The sequence below is a fragment of the Pseudorca crassidens genome, chromosome 16 (genome assembly GCF_039906515.1).
Source record: "Pseudorca crassidens isolate mPseCra1 chromosome 16, mPseCra1.hap1, whole genome shotgun sequence".
NCBI classification, from domain to species: Eukaryota; Metazoa; Chordata; class Mammalia; order Artiodactyla; family Delphinidae; genus Pseudorca; species Pseudorca crassidens.
The window spans coordinates 13,953,496-13,974,043 of NC_090311.1; the positions used below are offsets into that span (position 1 = coordinate 13,953,496).

The following is a 20,548-nucleotide window of genomic DNA, read 5'->3' on the forward strand; positions in this document are numbered from 1 at the left end:
CTTTACATTGGTTATTGGCAAAGTGTAGGATTGTTTGTTGTTCTTGTTTTCTCTTTTTCTTCCTTGATTTGCCTTTTTTGTCCTGTTTGAGAAGTTAATTGTTTGACTATTTTAAAAAAATACTGGCATAGATGCAGATGAGAATTACTTCTTGAAGAATTGTGATTTGGGGGAGTAAATTTCCACGAGTTTTTAGTGAATAATTTTAGGCAAATTCCTCAATATTGATTTTACTGCATCTCCTTCATATATGACAGTCACATATGAATTTGTTATCATTGAATCACTATGTACTTACAAAATAATTTAAGGTGACACTTGCGAATGAATCTTTAATGTGGATCTAATGTGTTAGATTAAATTCCTGTACAGTTTAAAACAATACACGGACTTGTGTTGTATATTAGCAAGGGGTAATGGATCCTGTTTTTAATTAAATAATACAATTATTACATTTTGTGATTGTGCATTCAATACCTTAGGTGGATATCATAGAAGGAAAATAGTAATGATCAGAATTGGTTTTTCAGAAAAGCAAATAATGTTTCCATTAATACTTGAAGGAGAGACATAGTAAGGTGAAAAACTAAAATATTATTTCTAAAATGGAAAGAATTTTAATACGTTATTAATGATGCCTACCTTCGGCTCTAGCTATAGTCAGCGTAACTATATTTTAAATGCCACAATTGGGGACAGGAAGGAAAAGAAACGTGCAAGAGAATCTAACACAGTAGTGCTCGGACAGAAATATAGAGTTGATGTGTATTGGGATAATTTTATGTGAAGGTACTTTTATTTGAAATAAATAATTGAGGCAAAAGTGAGGTTTGGTATAGAAGTATCCAGGTGCCCTCTGGTCTCCATTTCTTTTTGTGTGCAGAGATGCGGCCAAAGGCAGCATCGTGAGTAATCCGGGGTCCACTCTCTCCCACTACCCTTGTCAGAACTGGCTCGGCTCCCGGAAGAAGCTGCACTTGTTCAATAGCTACTGTTAGACTGTTGTAAAAATGAGTTGATTTATGACCAACAGAGTGATTTAAAATATCCCTGAGCTGTTCTAAGGAACCATCTTTCCCAAAGTTCATGGCCCAATATTTGTATAACCTATACAGGAATTTGAAAATGGAGAAGATTGTGAAGTGAACTCACGAGGCAGGGAATTTCATAGAGAAGAGCCCTCTTGGTTAACTGTAGATGTCTGTCCCTTCTAAAGAATTTTTCTACCTCTAAAGTGTTAAAAGTGGAGTCCCTGTTTGAGAGAACTAGTACCAGATTTCTTTTCGATGTAAAATTATTCCATGCCAGCACTTATTGGAATTTTTATTAACTTGTGGATCTGACCTGAACTTTGGTTACCTGATCATCAATGCTTTCGTTTCTTTATAGCCAAACTGAGAGGATATAAGGGAAAAATAAAGTTTCTGCGCCGATTTTGAGAATACAAAATCAAAGACTGTCTTTTGTAGGGTAAGAATCAAAGAGTATGTTTTGCAGCGTAAGAACAAAAATATAACTTTTAATGTATGATATTTGAAATAAGTAAAATGTGTATCAATTTATGAGCTTTAGAATGAATCTTGTCCTGTGTATCATTTGTTCCTTTACTGAAAAATAGAGCCATTTTGAATTCTTAATTAAGACCATTGCAAGAAAAATATAAATATACGGAAGTTCAATTTGTATTTCTGTATGTGTCCCATAAACCTATTGTTGGAAAATTAGTTGTCTTTTTTTGAGATAATTACAAATCTACAAAAGCCAAAAATGCAATCAAAATGAAGAATTCAAAATTATAAGCTCTCTTTTAATTTATATTTGCAATAGACTTTTTATCTCCAAGTATTATTTGTTCTATGAGAACAGAAGGAATCACCATATGTGTTTTTTCCTAAACTAAGGCAATGACCGTTTTCACCTTCCCCTGTGTATGTTGCCTGGGTTCGATTCTGACTCACTAGGGGATGCCTTGAATTTTTCACACCCTTTTCCAAGCCCTAATGCTAAGATAAAAAGCACTACCCTACTTGACACAAGACCAGACCCTGGCTAGTGGATCAGAGAACGTCACACACCCACCTGTACCCTCTGGGGTAAAGGCTCAGCTGCCACATCTGAATCACCCTGTATCATTTTTATGTTTATGAGAGACTCACCTTCCTCTCCAAATTTAGACTTTAGGACTATACACTTCATGCCATCCTGTCTCATCAGGTTTTGACAAAATGTGTAGGTAAAATTTTAGTGTTTTTTTTTTTTTTTTTAATGGTAGGCATCCTACAACTAGTCCTGTGGGTCAGTCATACTTGTGTTGATTACTAACGTGTGTCTATTTCTGTTGTTGGATATTTTTAAATAAGCTATAACTCTGAGAGGATATGATTGGAGGAAAGGGGCTGTGATCCTGTATCAAACAAACTGGAAAAAAACAGTAGGGGAACACTTAGTGCTTTCTGACTTTTGAAAGAAAGGAAACTTTGCAGCATGTAATTCTAAGGACTTTATAGGGCGTGAAAAAAGTAGACTCAAGCTTTTCATGGAGGAGGGGAGTGAAGTCTGTGTTTGTAATGTCTTATAGCTTCTGTAATGTCTGACTTAGTCAAAAAAAACTGCAGCTGAAGTGTTCATTTAGACGATCCCATGCCTTGTACCAAGGAATAAAATAGTAAAATTCTTTTTCTTCCCTTAGCTGGTGGTTCTATATTAATTCAGGAGCTATAAAGCAAGTTTCAAATTGACATCCTTTTCTAAATGGAAAGCAAGCACACCTTACATATGGAATATAAGCATTTCAATAGGTACTGTTAGCCATCTGCCTGGTGTTAACTTTTTATTTAAGTATAAAGGATCTTAACATTTCTGTGTGTTAGCTTTTAGTGGATGAGATCCGTGTCCTGTAACAAATGTAAACACTGAGTAAATAAAGGGTTCAGGTCGAGATGCCCGTGGCTCTCACTGTATAAGTAAATTTAGAGAATCTGATTCTGAACAATGTGAGCTCTTACCCTTCAGAACAATCAAATATTAGCCCAGGGTGTAATTCTCATCACTACGTGCACCTTTCATCAAATAGACGTGCATAGACATAGGAATGATGCAGTATTTTAAAATGCATCTTTTTTTTTTTAAACGCACGCCCAACACCTTGACAAACCCTATTTATTATGAAGTTCAAAGACACATAACCCAAGGTTAAGTTCTACCTTGGAAAGTCAGGTGGTTTAAAATGTGCTACGAAGGCCTACATGAGGAATAGGATGTGCAGCCCCGTTTTGTTGTCTCTGAACTTTGGAATTCTTTTCAGACCTCTTGCATCGTGTGCAAAGAAACGAAAAGAGGAGGATGTAAAAGTGAAACCAGTCCTGGCTTCGGCCAGATTTGACACTCATTCTCTGACGATGTGCTCCTTTGGTTTGTTTTCTTCCTCTTCACATTTTCTTCTTCCTCCAGAAATATGGTGAAACGGTGTTAACACTGTCCACGCATACTGTCACTCTGGGAGTTCAGGAGGAGGACACTGGGCCTGGGCACCAGCCGCAAGCGGGCCAGCCTCCCGCTCCCCCCCCAACCCCCCGCCGCCACCTCCACCTTCCCAGCGCGGTCCTGCTGCTGCAGAGCGTTTTACGAGGGGGTCTGGGGGTCTGGCCTTGATGGTTCAGGCGCTCCTAGTCTTGGCCTCAGGGGCTTACTTAACCCACTTTTACTCTGTCTTGACCGCCTATCTAATAGGCAAAGCTGCTAGAAGTAACTGTGCGGTCGTATTTACCGTTCATCTCTCTGTTTGCCGTGTTAGGGATCATTTTTATAGACAAGGAAATCACAGAGCCAGGCAGAACTTTAGGGGTCGTTCAGTTCTACCCCCTCATTTTACAGACCCTCCCCCCCACAAAAGAACTTCTCTTATAATAAGCCCATAGAAGAAATAAATTCCAGTTGCTGGTGAAAGACTGTGAACGTAATTCTTCTTTCTTATCCAGGAATCAACTTATTTAATGGGTTTAAACTTAAAGAATTTAAAAATTTTCTTCACCATATGGGTAGATAAAGGAAAAACACCTTTTATTATATACAGTGTATTTTGGTGTAATATGTGTAATTGCCCTGACTGAATATCATGCATATTCTGACAATATTAAAAGATTTAAAAATCTAAAATCCAAAATTCCTAAATTCCAAGGAAAAAAAATGTGTTGTACCTGTTTATAGTTATGAAGCTTGTACCACGACCTTTCAGGGGGTTTAGATGTAAAAAGTTCTGTGGCCTGCTGCAGAGGTATAGTTTTAAATGGCCTTTTAATATCTGAGTTCGCTATACTCTTGTTTGTCAAGAAAGCAGGCAGATGTTTTTGCCTTTTGGGAAAAAGTACAATAACAAGCATGTCTCTGCCCTTACTTCATTGGCTACAAAATATACTCATGGCTCATCCTGTTGGAAGGTGATTCACCTGAGGCTTCGTTCCCGAGTTAGTAATGCGGCAGGCAGCATCTCATTTAGCAAGTGGTGCTTTCCCATCAATTAAATTGAAAAAAACAAAAAAAACTCCCTCTCTCTCTTATTCAGATACAAACTTAGGCTTTCACCTGTCAGAAGAAAAGGAAAACCATCACTAACGGCTGTTTATTTGGCTGGCAGGTTCATGCTTAAGACAAAGTAATTTTTCCCCAGGTGAGTTACTCCCTCACGTTGGCATGGTGATGACTAACATTTATGAAAACTCCTTAAGTGTATGGCCCCCGTCCCCATTCCCACAGTGTGTCACTGCTGCCGCCAAGTGACAGGTCTGAAAAAATCAGCAAATCTTAAACAATTAGAACATTGATTCCTCTTTCCAAATCCAAGGCCCCTGCTACCTGCTAGACAGAGATACTGTCTTCTTATGTGATGGGAACTAGGGGGTGACGCTCTCCTCAATCAACGTGACCCTCATGGGCGTCCCTCCGGAAGTCATGGCTTCTGGGAAAAGAAAGCCATGGGTGATGGAGAAAATAATCTCCTTGCCTGAACGAATATATCTGATTTTCGGGTTGAGGCTGTTTTTAGTTTAACTTGGGTAGTTTCCCACATTCCTACGCTACAGGAAGGGAAATTCTCTGTCGTAAAAATCCACCCGTCACACCAAAAACTTGTAACTTTCGGAACACGCAAGTGCTTGCGGACGTACGCAAAGACGGTTCTCTTGAGCAACCTCATTCTTGAACTGGGCTAAGAGCTTTTCAATTGCCGTGACATTTTCAGCCAGGGAAGTAGTAGTTGTTGCAGAGCAATGTTTTACAGGCAATTACTTTATATGATCAATGGAGCAATTTCCCTTCCAGAAAGGAACCAAAGCGATCAAGTTAAATCATTAGAGAGAGAAAGAGAGAGCGGGAGAAAGGATTCATCTCATTAGCAGGTGCCGGTGCTGCGGGCTCCGCGGCGGCGCAGAATGTCGCTGGCCCTTTAAGACAATGGCTGTGCTCCCTCCACCGCCGCCGCCCCCTCGTCTGTCGCTGTTGACAGGTCTAAACCTCCCTAGCAGCCCATTGTGGCCGCAGTAGGAGGCACCTGCAGAAAATGTGCCAAAACCAGGCAGGGAGCAAGAGCTTTTCAATAAACTCCGCAGCTGGAGAGGAGAAGCAACACTAAACTACCGGGCGCGGAGCAGGCACGTGATGGGAAAAGGGGTCACCACCAGACACCTCCTACCGGCTTTCTGAGCGCCGGTCGGTTCAATTTGCTGACATCTTTTAGCTGGCTTTTCTCTATTTGCTTAATATGCTGAGGTATTTAGCTTAAAAGCATTAAATGCTCCATCACGATGAGCTGCTCTCTCCCTTTCCCATTTACTGTTATTAAGGACATTTCCCCGTATTTTCTCTCTCTTTCTGCCCCAAACTAAGATTGTGTACTTTTGCTTCTCTCCCATGACTACTTACAGGCATTCTCCACCAGACGCTGCCCGCTTGATTTTACTCGTCTTTAATTCAGGGACAAGTAAAGCTCTGCACACTTAGGATCTTGTGCTGCTTTCCTAAAGCACACGCATTCCGGCTGCCGTAAGCACAGGTCTGGAAACGGCACTGCATTTCAACTCAGTAAACAGTTATTGTGCATCTTCTGCGTACCCACCACTGTCCTCAGGGCTCCTGGAAATTCAGACAGGGACAAGACGTGCTTCCCCTCTCGTACTGTTTATGGATCCAGCAGAGAGCCTAAATGGCTATTATAACTGAATTTGTTTTGCACCCATGCACTTTTCTGTGTAGTACTTGCAGCCGCCGGAGTGGAGGTGGGGGGCAGGGAGGGACCCAGGATGTGCTGGTGGTGCTGTGGCTTTGTGGAGCATGCCTTGGGAGTCAAGAGGACAGATTCGCAACGTCAAATCTCCAAGATAGATGATAGATGAGAGCCTGGCATAGCCCCCTCGGTTTTGGCGGCGCCTTACCTTTACACACCACTTCCCAGTTCTCATGATATGTCCATCTATTTTTTTTTCTCTCGCTTGAAGCAGTAAGGCGTTATCTCTGTCTTACAGATGAAAACATCTGAGACTCAGGGCAAAGCACCTTGCCCAGGGCCCCACAAGGACTAGGTGGTAAGTCAAAGGCCCGCAGGGACCAGCGCCTCCGCCGTCCCCCTAAACCTTCGCTTCCCTTCTGCCTGGTGCTGCCTTTCAGACTGCCTACCGCCCTGAGCACAGGGCTTGCGAGCGGCACGGAAGCACAGAGAGTGCCATTTTCACAGTGTAACTCTTTCCCCCTCCTACAGATGGACAGTGTTGGCGTGTACGGATTCTGTGGGTGTACAGCAAAGAGCAAAGTGAAGTGTGATTCAAGGTGGGAAATAACCGCTTCAGGTAGGAAATGAACTAATTTGTGTAAGTATCGAACCGGCGTCGGAAGCGGTCACCCCTAGAACGACATCCTTTCAGAGAGGGACTAGGTACGCTTAGATTTGTGCGCGCGTAAGGTATTTGCTAAACCGACGCTTGTTCAAAATTGCTTGCTCAGAATTCCAACAAGTGGGAAGAGGTGCGAGAGAAAGAGGATTGCAGAGGCACTTAAGTCATGAAGTCATTTCCCACCTACCCAAAGCCCAGGAAGGTCGCCGTCCACGCTCACAAGGACGGCTCATAGAGCGGGACCTGACACCCGTCTAACCTGCTGGGCGCACGCTGGCCCTGGGGGCCTGCATCTGGAGGAGACGGTCTCGCCCCTCCGCCGAGCTTGTTTATGCTTTAACATGTCTCTCCTCTCAGAGGACTGGTCCTCTTCTTCCTTCTTCCCCAGCGCCTCCCTCCAATTCTGGAGAAAACAAGCGGACTATTCATGTAACAAGAGAAAGAGTGAGCAGGGAGGGGGGAGATGCCACCGACAAACTCCATTGAAAGCCACTGGCTGTTCATTTACATTCACACTTCTAAAAAATGTTAACTAATGATGTTAAATGGTTTGCCAAAGGTCCTGGCAGGTCAGTTGTAGAAGTGTCATTTCTGCCTAATTAGGGCTCTTGTGGCTGCCCAGGGCCTCCCAGTGCAACTGGTGACAAGCCGAGAGCTGACAGCTTCAATTGGTGCCAATAGGAAGGTTGGGCCGGTCATGTTTTCCAACTCAGCCAGGTGTTTGCTGAATGGGGGAGGGGGCCTGGCGAGATCTGAGGGATTCTATGATCCTTTTTCTTTCAGGGCTCCCTCCCAAGTCCTTCCCCTTTGCCTGTCTTGTCTTATGTCAAGGTCAAGAATGGGCTTTGCTAAATCAGCAATTTGGGTTATCTCTGGGAGGTCATTAGGAATCCCTGGCCCAGACTTTTCAAGTGGTCTCAGACCCCAGATGCTAGATTTTTTTTTTTTCTCCCTAAAAATCGGAGGGTAGGGAAAGAAAAGTTTTAAGTGAAAAACAATAGTAGGGAGAAAACAAAACAAAGCAAAAAAGGTGCATAGCCACAAAGCATTAAACTCCTGAAGACATTCATAATAATAAAATTGCTTGAGGAGAAAACAGCTGAAGCATCCTGATCAACGCCTTAAATCTTTGATCGAAGAAAAGGCAATAGGGAAAAGAAATCCTAACATGTTCCATTCGATATAGAGTACCTGACACATAGTAGGTGCTCAATAAATAATTTATTGTTTGATTTTTCAGGAGAAAAGTCATCTGAGAAACAAAGAGTGATTGATAGAGATCCTTCTGTTTCTCATGCTTACTCTCATTGTTTCTATAGCACTCTTTGAATTTCTCAGTTGACCATGAAATCATGCTAAGTTCGAGTGCAGCATGATGGGGTGATATGATTATCTTATTTTTTGTGCTGTGTCTCCCTTTTTTTTTTTTAACAACTTAAAACAAGCAAAATACCGCAGGTGCTCAGATGACCCAGGCGCCCCAGGCTACAGCAACTATGACACAAAGAGGCAGTCCTGTGGCAGTGATAGGACATCTGTGCCTAGAATTTGGACTTGACACCCTGGCAGATCCTGCGGGGATGGCAGCACTGCTGATTGATTTGTGCCTGAACTGAACCTACCAGCACTGGAGCGTGCACGCACGCATGCACACACACACACTCTCACAAACACAGACACACACAGACACACACACACACACTGACTGAGCCTGTTATGGGGCGGTGGACAAAGAATGACTGGATTAATACATGGGCTTTGGGGGGCAGTGCTGTGTTAAAGGGAAAAAAAGTGAACTGAAAAAAGCCATGTTTGTTTTATGAAAATTTAAGACCAAACCCCAAGCTTACAGTTCTGAGAAGGAGGAGGGAGACTCAGGTGATGGGTGTCTGAAGCTAAGTTTTCAGCTTCCTTTCTTCACGCAGTGATGCCTCTTCCACCCACTGCCTCTGTTTTCTCTAACGTGGGACAATGAAAACTGGGGACAGAAACAGAGACTGTCTGTTGGTTTTACCAAAGGAGTGTTGTGAAGTTAAATGAGACAGAGTACATAAGCACACCTAGGGCGACACCTGGTGTGTATCAGGAGCCGGATGGCAGTGAGTTCTCTCCGCACTGTCCCAGGTTCTTCATGGTTGGAGGCCATGCGCTGTTCTGTGGTGTCAAGTTATTTTCTCAATACCCGGGACATATTTGAACAAAGAGAATTAATAGAATCGACTAATAGGCTGACCTCATGAATGATGAGTGAGCAAATGAATCTAGACATTTTCTAACAGTTTAGTTGCCTGTCTCACGCTTTCCCTCCAGGGACCTCCTTTGTCACTAAATTCCCTTAAAAGACCCACTTTGCGTTTTCGCCCGTCCATCTCATGCCACAGCACATGCTCTTTTCCCTCTCCTTCAGCGACCTCCTTTGTTTACTTGGACTGCTTTTCTCCTGGGATATGGCTCCGCCTCTAGTCCCAGTACTAACCCCTGTCTGGGCTCTGCCTCCTACATGTGCCTCTGTCTCAAGTCCTGATCCGCAAAGCTGCCGCTGCTGGATGTGTGCTTTGAGGGCGAGTGATTGCTGTCTGGCTCTTACGAATGCTAAGAAGTGGCCACTTAAGGCTCTCCTTGTGGTTGGGAAGATGAGCATTTAAAAGTCATTCTGTAAGATGTTAGTGGTAAAGAAAACCTTCTGCAGCAGCTAAACCAGCCTGGAAAAATAAGCCAATTAGTTACTAAAACTGAAACAAATAAACAAAAAACTTCTGAGCACTTATGAACAGAGGAAAGAATGTGTGAATTACAAGTCCGCTGGCATTAATATACCCCAGTTGTATACGTGATAACTGATCATCACAATGATGACCCTGGAAAGGAGGAATTGTGTTCAGCTAGGCATTACCTAAACTTTTCTGAAAGGCAGGTCTGATTTTGTTTTCCCATTGTTTAAGTGGCCCTTCTCTTTGACCTTAAACCCTTACTCTGGTTGTGCTGACCTGCTGGCAGTTCTCTAGACATTTCAGGATGTTTCATTTCATGCCTCAGGGCCTTTGAACAAATTCTTCTTTATCCTTAGAATGCCTTTTCTCCCTATTGTTTTCCTGACAAATACCTACTCATTGTGCCACCTCCTCCACCAAGCTTCTCCTGATGCCCCCCATGTTAGATTGACCTTTTTCTCTTCTGTGTCCCCCTTCAGAATCTCACATTCTTCCGATACAGATGTGTGAGAAATAAATGCTCAGTGTTGTGTGCCGCTGAGGTTTTGAGATCATTTGTTATGTAGCATTGTTGTGCCGGTTTATAACTGATGCATGATAGAGACCGAACTACTCTTAATTGGCGAGTTTGAAATTATATTCCACCGTTAGTTCAAATGAAAACTACAGTGCAAAATGAGAATAAAGTAGTTAAAAAAAAAAAAGAGAATCTCACATTCTTCTCCATAATAATAATAGTACAAGTTCCCTTTTACTGAGGGCCTTCTGTTTGCCAGTTAAGTGTAAATGCTTTTGCTACTGTAGGTACTCACTTTACTGATGAGAACCCACAAGGTGCATGTTTAAGGTCACACAGCTTGAAAGCAGTGGAGCAGGACCTGAGCCCAGCCAGCGTGACTGGAGCACATGTACTAACCTCCCTCCATCTAGAACCACCAGCCCACGCTGTGCCCTGTTATAAGTAGCCACGATGCCGATAGATCCGGGCACGTGGTTTCAGTTTTCTTCCTTTCTAGATGGTGAGGCCCTGGAGGTTGGTGACACTCTTATATCACTCTGTGTTCCAGGGCCTAGCGTAGGGCCGGTGCGTGGCAGAGACTCTGAATGTTGGTTGAATTTAATAAAATTGAATGGAATTGAATTGTACTACATATTTGTGTATGTTATACATATGTGTATTGTCTCTCTCTCCCCCCACCTCTCTTACTCTCTTTATATATATGCATATTTCACATACGTATGTGCATGCGCACATATACATATTTTATATACGTACAGATATAGTTATTTACACATATATACATATATGAATATGTCGGTGTAGATACATAAATGAACAGACATATATATGTATATAAAGAGAGTAAGGGAGCCGGGAGAGAGTCAGTTGGGGTCTGGAGGAACGTACGTGCATCACAGTCTCTGACTTTGAACCGTGAGTTTGGAGTCTCTGTTCATCTAGTTTCCTGGTAGCCTGGATGAGACAGCTTGTACCTTGGCCTGGATAGTCCGAGAGACAGAGCTCGAAGCTCTCACAGCTCTGTGCTGGGTGTCACTGCATCTAAGGAGGATGGTCCATAGAGGAGAAGGAGGCCTGGGTAGGGCGCAGTTTTGGGTTTTTCCCTCTGCATCATCTCAGGTGCGGAGGTGACAAGTTCTGCTTTGTCCAAACGTCTTTCCTCACCATTCAGTCCTCTTGAGCCTGAGCTCGTTAGTGATGGTGAGCGTGGGTTTCGTTCTGTGCCTCAAGCGCCCAGTGCACCCTCCCATCCTGGAGGTGCTGTGTGTCATGTGTAGGGCAAGACTGACTAACGACCCAGCTTGGGGAACGGCCTCAGCACAAGACCAGAAAGCTTTGCTAGAGCTGCGAGGCACCTCTGAGATCTGGGGAGTTGGGTGAAGGTTCAATAACAGCCGATTCAAGGGCAAAAAACTCTCCTTTACCCTTTGGGTTCTGTCTCACGCTATTGCTTATAGAGGGAAAAATTTCACATGTCCTTTATAGACAAGTGCCAGTTGACACCGAGTGCGTCACGTCTATCTTACCTTCATGAGCATGAAATCCCTGTTTTAAAATCAGACTCTAAAACTTTACAAGCTGTCAGGTTCCTATAGATTTTCCTGGAGTAATTCAGTGGCCCTGGGTGAGCCCTCCCCCTGTCCGCGTCCTGTTGACCTTCCTGCCACTACCCGTCCTGCCCATCTCTCTCTCTCTGCGCTCCTCTGCCCTCCCCCACCCATACTAGAACCCTTCCTCTCAGCTTGGCCAGACCACACCCATCCTTTGCGTTTGAGAACTGTTTAGGCCGGTGGCGATCTGACCCTTTCCTGCTTTGCCGTGGCATTGCTGTTCTTACTACCCCTTCCAAACTTGTCTCTTAAAAGGTAAAACACTGACAGGTATGCAGATTTGGATGGAAACATGGTAAAAATTGTTTCTTGTGCTTTTTCACCACAGTAGTCCAAATTGCAGAGCTGAATCAACTGGTGCTTCTGCAAGAATGGAGTGTCTCTGAAGTTTTCTGTCTTATTTTTTTATATTTGCCATTTTTAGTGTTTCTCCATTAAGAAATAGGCATTTGTGTTTATATATAAAAACAATTTCCTAAATTATGCCTTCCAGTGCCCTTGATACGTCCTGCATTTCTTGGGGCGGGGCCGGATGTCCCACCTCCTCTGTTGCGTGGGGCCCTGTGCCTGGCTTAACGCTCTGCTGTTGCCATCTTGAAATTCTTTTTCTTTTTTTTTTATATCTTTATTGGAGTATAATTGCTTTACAATGGTGTGTTAGTTTCTGCTGTATAACAAAGCGAATCAGCCATATGTATACATATATCTCCATACCCCTCCCTCTTGAGCCTCCCTCCCACCCTCCCTATCCCACTTGAAATTCTTGATAACTTGAGTTAGGGCCCTCATTTTCATTTTGTGCTGGGCCTTGTAAATTATGCACGTGGTCCTGCCTTTGAGGTTATATGACCCCTCTGACTGCAAAGCATGGAGTTTTGGGATTAAAACCTTAACGTGAGTTGTCTATCGTGGCCTACCCAGTGCTTAGCGAGAGCCTAGGTGCCCTTTTCTTTGTTTTTTTTTTTTTTTTTTAAAACATCTTTATTGGGGTATAATTGCTTTACAATGGTGGGTTAGTTTCTGCTTTATAACAAAGTGAATCAGTTATGCATATACATATGTTCCCATATCTCTTCCCTCTTGCTTCTCCCTCCCTCCCGCCCTCCCTATCCCACCCCTCCAGGCTGTCACAAAGCACCGAGCCAATATCCCTGTGCCATGTGGCTGCTTCCCACTAGCTATCTACCTTACGTTTGTTAGTGTGTATATGTCCTAGGTGCCCTTTTAAGGAAGGAATTCTGGGCTAAAGGTGATGGAGGGTCAGGAAGGTTGGGGACCCTGAAGGCCACCTTTGCCCAGGATCGGCCATGCCCAGCAGTTTTCTTAGCGTCTGTCTACAAAGGCTAAGGAGCGAACAGTCATTCTGTAATTCATGTTCAGTAAGGCGTCCTGAGAGAGCCCTGCTTTTCACCTGGAGCTACCAAGTCATTTGGTCAACAATTTCTGCTTATTTGAAGTCTTCAGAAAGAAATCCCCATTGAAGCACACCAAATGTAGAAATGGACTTTCCTTTTAAAACGTGTGTACGTATGCTCTTCATTTGATTTCCTTTACGTTTGTAATCTCTTCTGTCTTATTCCAAAAGGGACTTTCAGACATACATGTAATACAATAATAAGAATGATACATCTGAGAAACAGGCCTGGAAGGGAACCAGGGTGAAGTCAAGGGTCAGGTGAGTTCACAAGTGCATACCATGCGGTCTTGTGGATTTTGAAAGATGAGTCACAAACGTGTGTCTCGGCCTCCTTGTAGTGGAGGGGAAGAGAGGGTGAGTGGGAAGCAGCTCGAGCTTGGCCTTCACTGTCTCCCCGTGGGATGTAGAGATGTTGGGAATATGAGTTGCGTTCTCCGGGAACCTGTTTGCCTGAGGAACCCGTCATCTCCCAGGAAACCCCAAGGTAGTGCAGAGTGACGCTTCCTCGGAGGAGAGGGTCATTTTGAGTATGTCGTGATGTCCTGTCCCTCAGTCTGTCCCTCATCTGCCTGTAGACTGGGGCTTGAGCAGGCAACGACAGAAGCCCCCCCGCTCCCGCACGTGCCTCCCCCTCTGAGAGTGGTGGGAGCCGGCCAGCGCCCCGCGGTGATGACACAGGCCGTGGCTCCAGCAACCTGATGGCAGCGGCAGCAGCGGCGGTGAGCCCGGCGCTGGCAGTGTTGGTGGCACTTTCGCGGTGGCAGTGGCACCAGCACTGGCGGTGGCGGTGGCACCAGCACCGGCGGCACCCGTCCCAGCAGGAGGTGGCACTGCACCTTGGAAGTGGATGCAGCAACGTTGCAGCAGCTGCGGGAGCCGGTCAGCTTCAGCCAGTGTGGGGGGGCGGGTGGCCGGAGTGGCCCAGAGAGGGCCCTGCAGTGGCTCCGTGGGTGACAGAAGCCTGGATGACGGGAAACAGCACAGAGGCCCATTCAAGGAGGTATTTGAGGGTCCCCTGGAGGACGACTCCCCCAATAGCAGGTGGGAGTTGGAGCCAAAGAAATGCTCTTTATGCTAAGTGACCCCATTTTTAGCCTTAGGATAGGGTGACCCATAAAGAGATGAGCGACACAAGATTTAGAGCATTTTTGAGATAAGAACCAAGCAGCTGGTTAAGAGAAGCTCAGTTCTCCCTTATGTGGGCAGCGGAGCATTCATTCATTCAGTGACTGTCCAACAGACATCAGTGGAATCCTTCTGGAGCCGGGTTTCAGGGATCTGAACTGGCTCTGCCATTTGCTAGTCTGTGATCTAGAGAAACTTATGTGATTCTCTACACCCCAGTTTCTCCATCTGTGACATGACCTGTGAATAATATTAAGTATTCACCTCAGTGGGTTTTAAGAGAATCGGATGCCCATGAAGTTGTTAGCAGAGTGGCTGGCGCCAATTAAGCATCCAATAAGTGTGAGCTATGGTGAAAGGTTATGAGATGTTCAGAATCCCTCACTAACTGAAGTAGCGTTTGTCCACGTAATGAAGTGCTGTGTTGCCACCGCCCGGAAGGCTGCGCTCTGTTACCTGTGGCTGTGGCGCGGTGGAGAGATAATGGCTGCTTCGATTGATTTGATTTAATTACTTTTGTTATCTGCCTTTCAGGATTTTTCCAGAGCACATGAACTGTCTATGAGATTTTCAGACAGCAGAGAAAGAAATCCCATGTGACCATCTCTTTGGTGCATTAATCCGTTCCCTGACGCCTCTGTCTCCCACATGCTTGAACAGTTCCCGTGAAGAGAGGCACAAGGGCACCCAGGGCAGCTCATCAAATCTGTTGGCAGCTCTGACTCTCAGAAAGTTCTTCTGTAGACTGTTTGTAGTCTCTGACAGTTATGGTTCTTGTTCATTTATTCATTTAACAAATACGTGTTAAGTGCCTCCTATATGCCAGGCACGGTGATAAATTCTAGGGAGACAATGGTGAACGGGAAGCCTGTAGGCTCCCTTCATGGAGCTGGTAATTCAGTGAGGTCCTCAGACTGTAACCCAGTAATTAAATAAATATGTCATTACGAGTGGGAGTGCACAGCAAAGATGACGGGGAAGGGGAGTTGGGGGAACGTCCCTGGGAGGTGACAGTTAAGCTGAGACACGAAACTGTGCAGGAGATATTGGGGGTGTGATGGGGGGCAGTGAGCAGTCCAGGAGGAGGTGCGGAGTCTGCTTAGGAACCACACAGAGCATCTAATTCCCTTTCCACCTTGAGCCCTTGAATATCTGAAGATAACTTCTTCTGTTTTGCCCCCAGTCTCTTCAGCTTTGCTTCTTAGAATGCGATTTTACAGCCCTTTGCCATTCTGAGATCCAGTTTGTTGATATGCTCCCCGTTTAATAACAATTCTATTGAGCTATAATTCACATAGCATACAATTCACTCATTTAAATTGTACAATTCGGTAACTTTTAGTGTATCACGGAGTTGTGCAACCGTCACCAGATCAACTTTAGATCATTTTTATCACCCCCAAAGGAAACTCCCTTTCCTGTAGCAGTCAGTCTCCATTCCCCCCACCCCAACCCCTGCCCTGGGAAACGCTAATTGCTCTCTGATACTAAGTGCTTATCCTGCACACTTCGTGTAAATGGAATCATACAGGAGGTGGCATTTTGTAACTGCTTTTTTCATTTAGCACAGTGGTTTTTTTGGTTTGTTTGTTTTATACATCTTTATTGGAGTATAATTGCTTTACAATGGCGTGTTAGTTTCTGCTTTATAACAAAGTGAACCAGTTATACATATACATATGTTCCCATATCTCTTCCCTCTTGCGTCTCCCTCCCACCCTCCCTATCCCACCCCTCCAGGCGGTCACAAAGCACCGAGCTGATCTCCCTGTGCTATGCGGCTGCTTCCCACTAGCTATCTGTTTTACGTTTGGTAGTGTATATATGTCCATGCCACTCTCTCGCTTTGTCACAGCTCACCCTTCCCCCTCCCCATATCCTCAAGTCCATTCTCTAGTAGGTCTGTGTCTTTATTCCTGTCTTACCCCTAGGTTCTTCATGACTTTTTTCCCCCTTAAATTCCATATATATGTGTTAGCATACGGTATTTGTCTTTCTCTTTCTGACTTACTTCACTCTGTATGACAGACTCTAGGTGTATCCACCTCATTACAAATAGCTCAATTTCGTTTCTTTTTATGGCTGAGTAATATTCCATTGTATATATGTAGCACAGTGTTTTTAAGGTTCCTCTATGTTGTATGTACCAGTACTTCACTTCTTTTTATTGCTCAGTAATATCGCATTGTATGGATATATCGCATTTTGTTTATTCATTAGTCAATCGATGGACATTTGGGTTGTTTCCGCTTATTGGTTATTATGAATAATGCGGATATGAACGTTCACATACAAGTTTTTGTGTGGATGCATGTTTTGACTTCTCTTGAGTATATACCTTGGAGTGGAATTTCTGGGTCATGGTAACCCTATATTTAACTTTTTGAGACACTGCCAGACTGTTTTCCAAAGCCACTGTGCCATTCTACATCTCAACCAGCAGTGTATGAAGCTTCTTATTCCTCTACATTCTGGCCAAGAGCTGTTAATCTGTCTCTTTGATTATAGTCATCCTCCTGAGCACGAAGTGATACCTCATTGTAGTTTGATTTGCTTTTCAGAAGATGTTAGCATCTTCTCGTGTGCTTATTGGCCATCTGTAAACTTTCTTTGGAGAAATGTCCATTCATATCCTTTGCCCATTTTTAAATGGGATTATCTTTTTATTATTGATTTGTAAGTGGTCTTTATATATTCTAGATACAACTTCCTTCTCAGGTATATGATTTGCAAATATTTTCTCCCATTCTGTGGGTTATCTTTACACTTTCTTGATGGTATCCTTTGAAGCATACAAGTTCTAAATTTTGGTTAAGTCCACTTTATCCTTTTTTCCTTCTTTTTGCTTGCGCTTTTGATGTCATGTGTAAGAAACCATTGCCTAATCTGAGGTCCCAAAGATTTATATCTATGTTTTTTTTCTCGTAACTTTTATGTCTTCTAGTGAGAGTTTTACAGTTTTAGCACTTACACTTAGGTCTTCCATCCATTTTGAATTCATTTTTGTATATGGTATGATGCAGGGGTCCTTCTTCATTGTTTTGTTTGATATTCAGTTGTCCCAGTACCATTTATTGAAAAGACTGTCCTTTCCCCCACTAAATTGTCTTAGCACCCCTGTCAAAAATCAATTGACTACACACGTGAGGGCTTATTTCTGAACTCTCAAGTCTATTCCGTTGATCTCTATGTCTGTCCTTCTCTAGTACCACACGACTGACTATTGAAGTTCTGTGGTGAGTTTTAAAATTACAGAGTGTGAGTCTTCCAACTTTGCTCTTATCTTTCAAAATTGTTTTGGCTATTCCGGATCCCTTGGATTTCCATATGAATTTAGAATCAGCTTGTCAGTTTCTTCAGAGAAGCCAACTGAGGTTTTTAAAGAACTTGTGTTGAAACCAGAGACCAGTTTGGGGGAGTACTGCCATGTTAACAGTATTAAGTTTTCTGATCCATGAACATGGGATATCTTTCCATTTATTTAGGTCTCCCTTAATTTCTTTCAACAGTGTTTTGTAGTTTTCAATAGGTAAGTTTTATACTTCTCCTATTAAGTTTAATCCTAAATATTTTATTGTTTTTGATGCTATTATAAAGGAAATTTTTAACTTTTCACATTTGGGTGGCTCATTTCACATCCCTTTTACAAGGTGGTCCTTAAAACCATCAGACTAGCACTGAATACAGTGGGATGCCCACCTTACCCTTGTAGATACAATTCCATGACTGTAACCCAAGACAAAGTTAGCTTTTTGTGGGAAGGGGGAAAGGGGGATTAGGGTGAAGGCACAGCAAATCACATATGATGACAAATGACTTATGTCAACAAAAACCCTTTATATGTTTTCAAGTCTTCTGCCACTGTACCATGCTTCCCTCCTTCTATACCCGGACAGGTAGCTCTGGGAGCCAAAGGTAGCACATTACCCTTTCCATTTCGAATTCTTAGATTCAGTGCATTGCCTCTAGTGTATGAGTGAGGTTGATTTGGATGTGATTCTCATCCTGGTCATGATATCTTTGTCTCCCAGCCTATGCCCAAATGTAGTGGACATACCCTCTTTGTTTTCATTCTTTCCAGTGATACAAAGGCTCAACAGGACTTTGCTGAGGGCAGAGGCTTGAGGTCCTGAGCTCAGAACCTCTCTCCTCTGAAAAACAATATCCAGCCAGTCCCCAAGCCACCTAATAGTCCTTGCACTCAGCTCAATAGTCCTTGCATCCAATCCATATGTCAACCCCACTGAATTTATCAAATGCCCTACTGAATTCTTAAATCCTTGGTGTACTTCATTTCTACCAGTCCAATAATCCTGTCAAAGAAGGAAACAATTTTATCTGACCGCTTTTCCTCTGTGAGTCCACCGTGGGTCCTAGTGATCTTTGCTTTCTACATGTTCATAAACCATAAATCTCCTTTAACAGCCATCCCTGAATCTTTTCTACCAAACTCACAAGCCAGTTATTCTTTTATTGTAAGAGAATTAACTTCAGATGAAGAAACAGAGAATCACAGAGATTAAAGTCGTACTTTAGGCTGGTAAGTGTGGAGGGAAGACTAGAATCTAAGGTGTATGATGACTTATCCCAAGCCCCCTCCACTCATGATGGAGAAAGTTCACGTGTGGACAGTGATGGGAGCACGTGTGAATGTGGGCAGAAGCTCAGAAACTCCATGTCATCAGGTAGACTTAGGTGTATGACTTCCTGTACCTGCAGTGAAGCACTGCTGCTATGCACAAGGTGATGCGGTTGCCCGAGCGAACCCCAGAGGATGGGCAGAACGTGAAAAGGGGGCTTTTAACACACATCTGTGGTTTCTTATTATCTCGTTTGATTCAGGTTCCTCTTTGGCCTGAATTATCTGGATTTCATTAATTCAACAAGTATTTACTCACATTTTTTCTAGGCCGTATGGTAGGCTCTGGGGATCCTGAGATGTGAGAGGCACAGAAAATGTGGACAGGTCAATCCAGCGCCGTCATGTCCCACGGTCGGTACTGTGGTAGGATGTGACTTGCCATCCTGCCCCCCTGAGGCCCCAGGCTTCTTCCCATGCAGTCAAGATGGCAAGTGACACAGGTGAACCAATGTGCAGTCAGTCACAAAGCAGCCAACAAATATTTATTTAGCATCTGTTCTAGACATGAGAATACAGCAGTGAATAAAACATACGAATTCATGTCCTTGTGGAACTTACATTCGTGTGTGTGTGTGTGTAAAAATCTTATCAAATAATGTCAAATGATAAATGGTACAGAGGAAAACTAAAGCTGAATGGGGGATAGGGAGTGATGGGGTTAGAACTGAAAATAGGGAGTCCAGGGATGCCTCACTGAGAAGGGGACATCTGAGCAGCAACCTGAGGAAGGTAAGTGATCAAGCCATGTGGCTATCTGGGGCAAGAGCATCCTGGGCAGAGGAACAGCTAGTGCAAAGGTCCCGAGGTAGGTGTTGCCTTGCATGTTAGAGGGCCAGCAAGGAGGCCACATAGCTGGGAGATGAGGCCAGGGAGGGCTATGTAGGCCACGGTCAAGGATTCCAGCTTGTCCTCTGAGACAGGAAGTGAGGGTCTTGAGCGGCAGAGTGGCATGATCTAACTTATATTTTTAAAGGATCCCAATGGCTGTGTTGAGAACAGACTTTGATGGGGATTGAGGTAGGCAGAGAGACCAGTTAGGAAGCTCTTGTGAGGTACAGATGGGAGACAGTGCTGATTTGGATTAGGGCAACAGGTGGAGATGGTGAGAAGCAGGCAGGGGTTGGAGTGGGAGTCTCCAGGGATTCTGGCAACTGGATGTGGGATGTAAAAGAGACGAGTAGGAATGATGCCGGCATTTTTGGCTCAAGCAACTGGAAGCACGAAGTCACCGGTTACTAAGGTGCAGACGGCTGGAGGAGGGGGAGGTGAGGGGGCCTGTTTGTCAGAGTCACCCATTGCACGTGCAAGTGAGGTGGGGGGGCTCGTGCTGGAAATGTCGGTGTGGGAGTCATCAGCACATCGATGCTGTTTAAAGCCAAAAAACTGGAAGAGACTCCCTCAGTGAGAGAGTGTGGATGGAAAAGAGATGTCTGCAGACTGAAGCCTCGGGCAGAAGAGAAACAAGAAACAGAAAAGTCTGAGATGCCGTGCCAGCGAAGGAAGAGGAAAAAGCACGGGCCCTGGGGGTCGGATGACGAGGGTCTTCCCTGGAGGAGGGGAGTCGGCTGCGGCGAGCTGTGCTCGTTGGCCATGGCTGACGAGCGCTGACGCGTATTCGCGGTCTTTGTGGCCACAGCAGCGG

The 20,548-nt window shown here is 44.2% G+C and overlaps 1 protein-coding gene across 2 annotated transcripts in view; it reads left to right on the forward strand.

The window, feature by feature from the left end:
• Window positions 1–20,548, forward strand: part of HSPA12A (heat shock protein family A (Hsp70) member 12A) — a 159,609-nt gene that overhangs the window by 7,192 nt on the left and 131,869 nt on the right. Inside the window, exon 2 of one of the 2 annotated variants that reach the window (XM_067709281.1) lies at window positions 6,749–6,836. The exons of the other annotated variant lie outside the window; for it this stretch is intronic. Coding sequence (XP_067565382.1) covers window positions 6,749–6,836 — 88 coding nt within the window. The remainder of the gene's footprint in view (window positions 1–6,748; window positions 6,837–20,548) is intronic. 2 annotated transcript variants of the gene reach the window in all.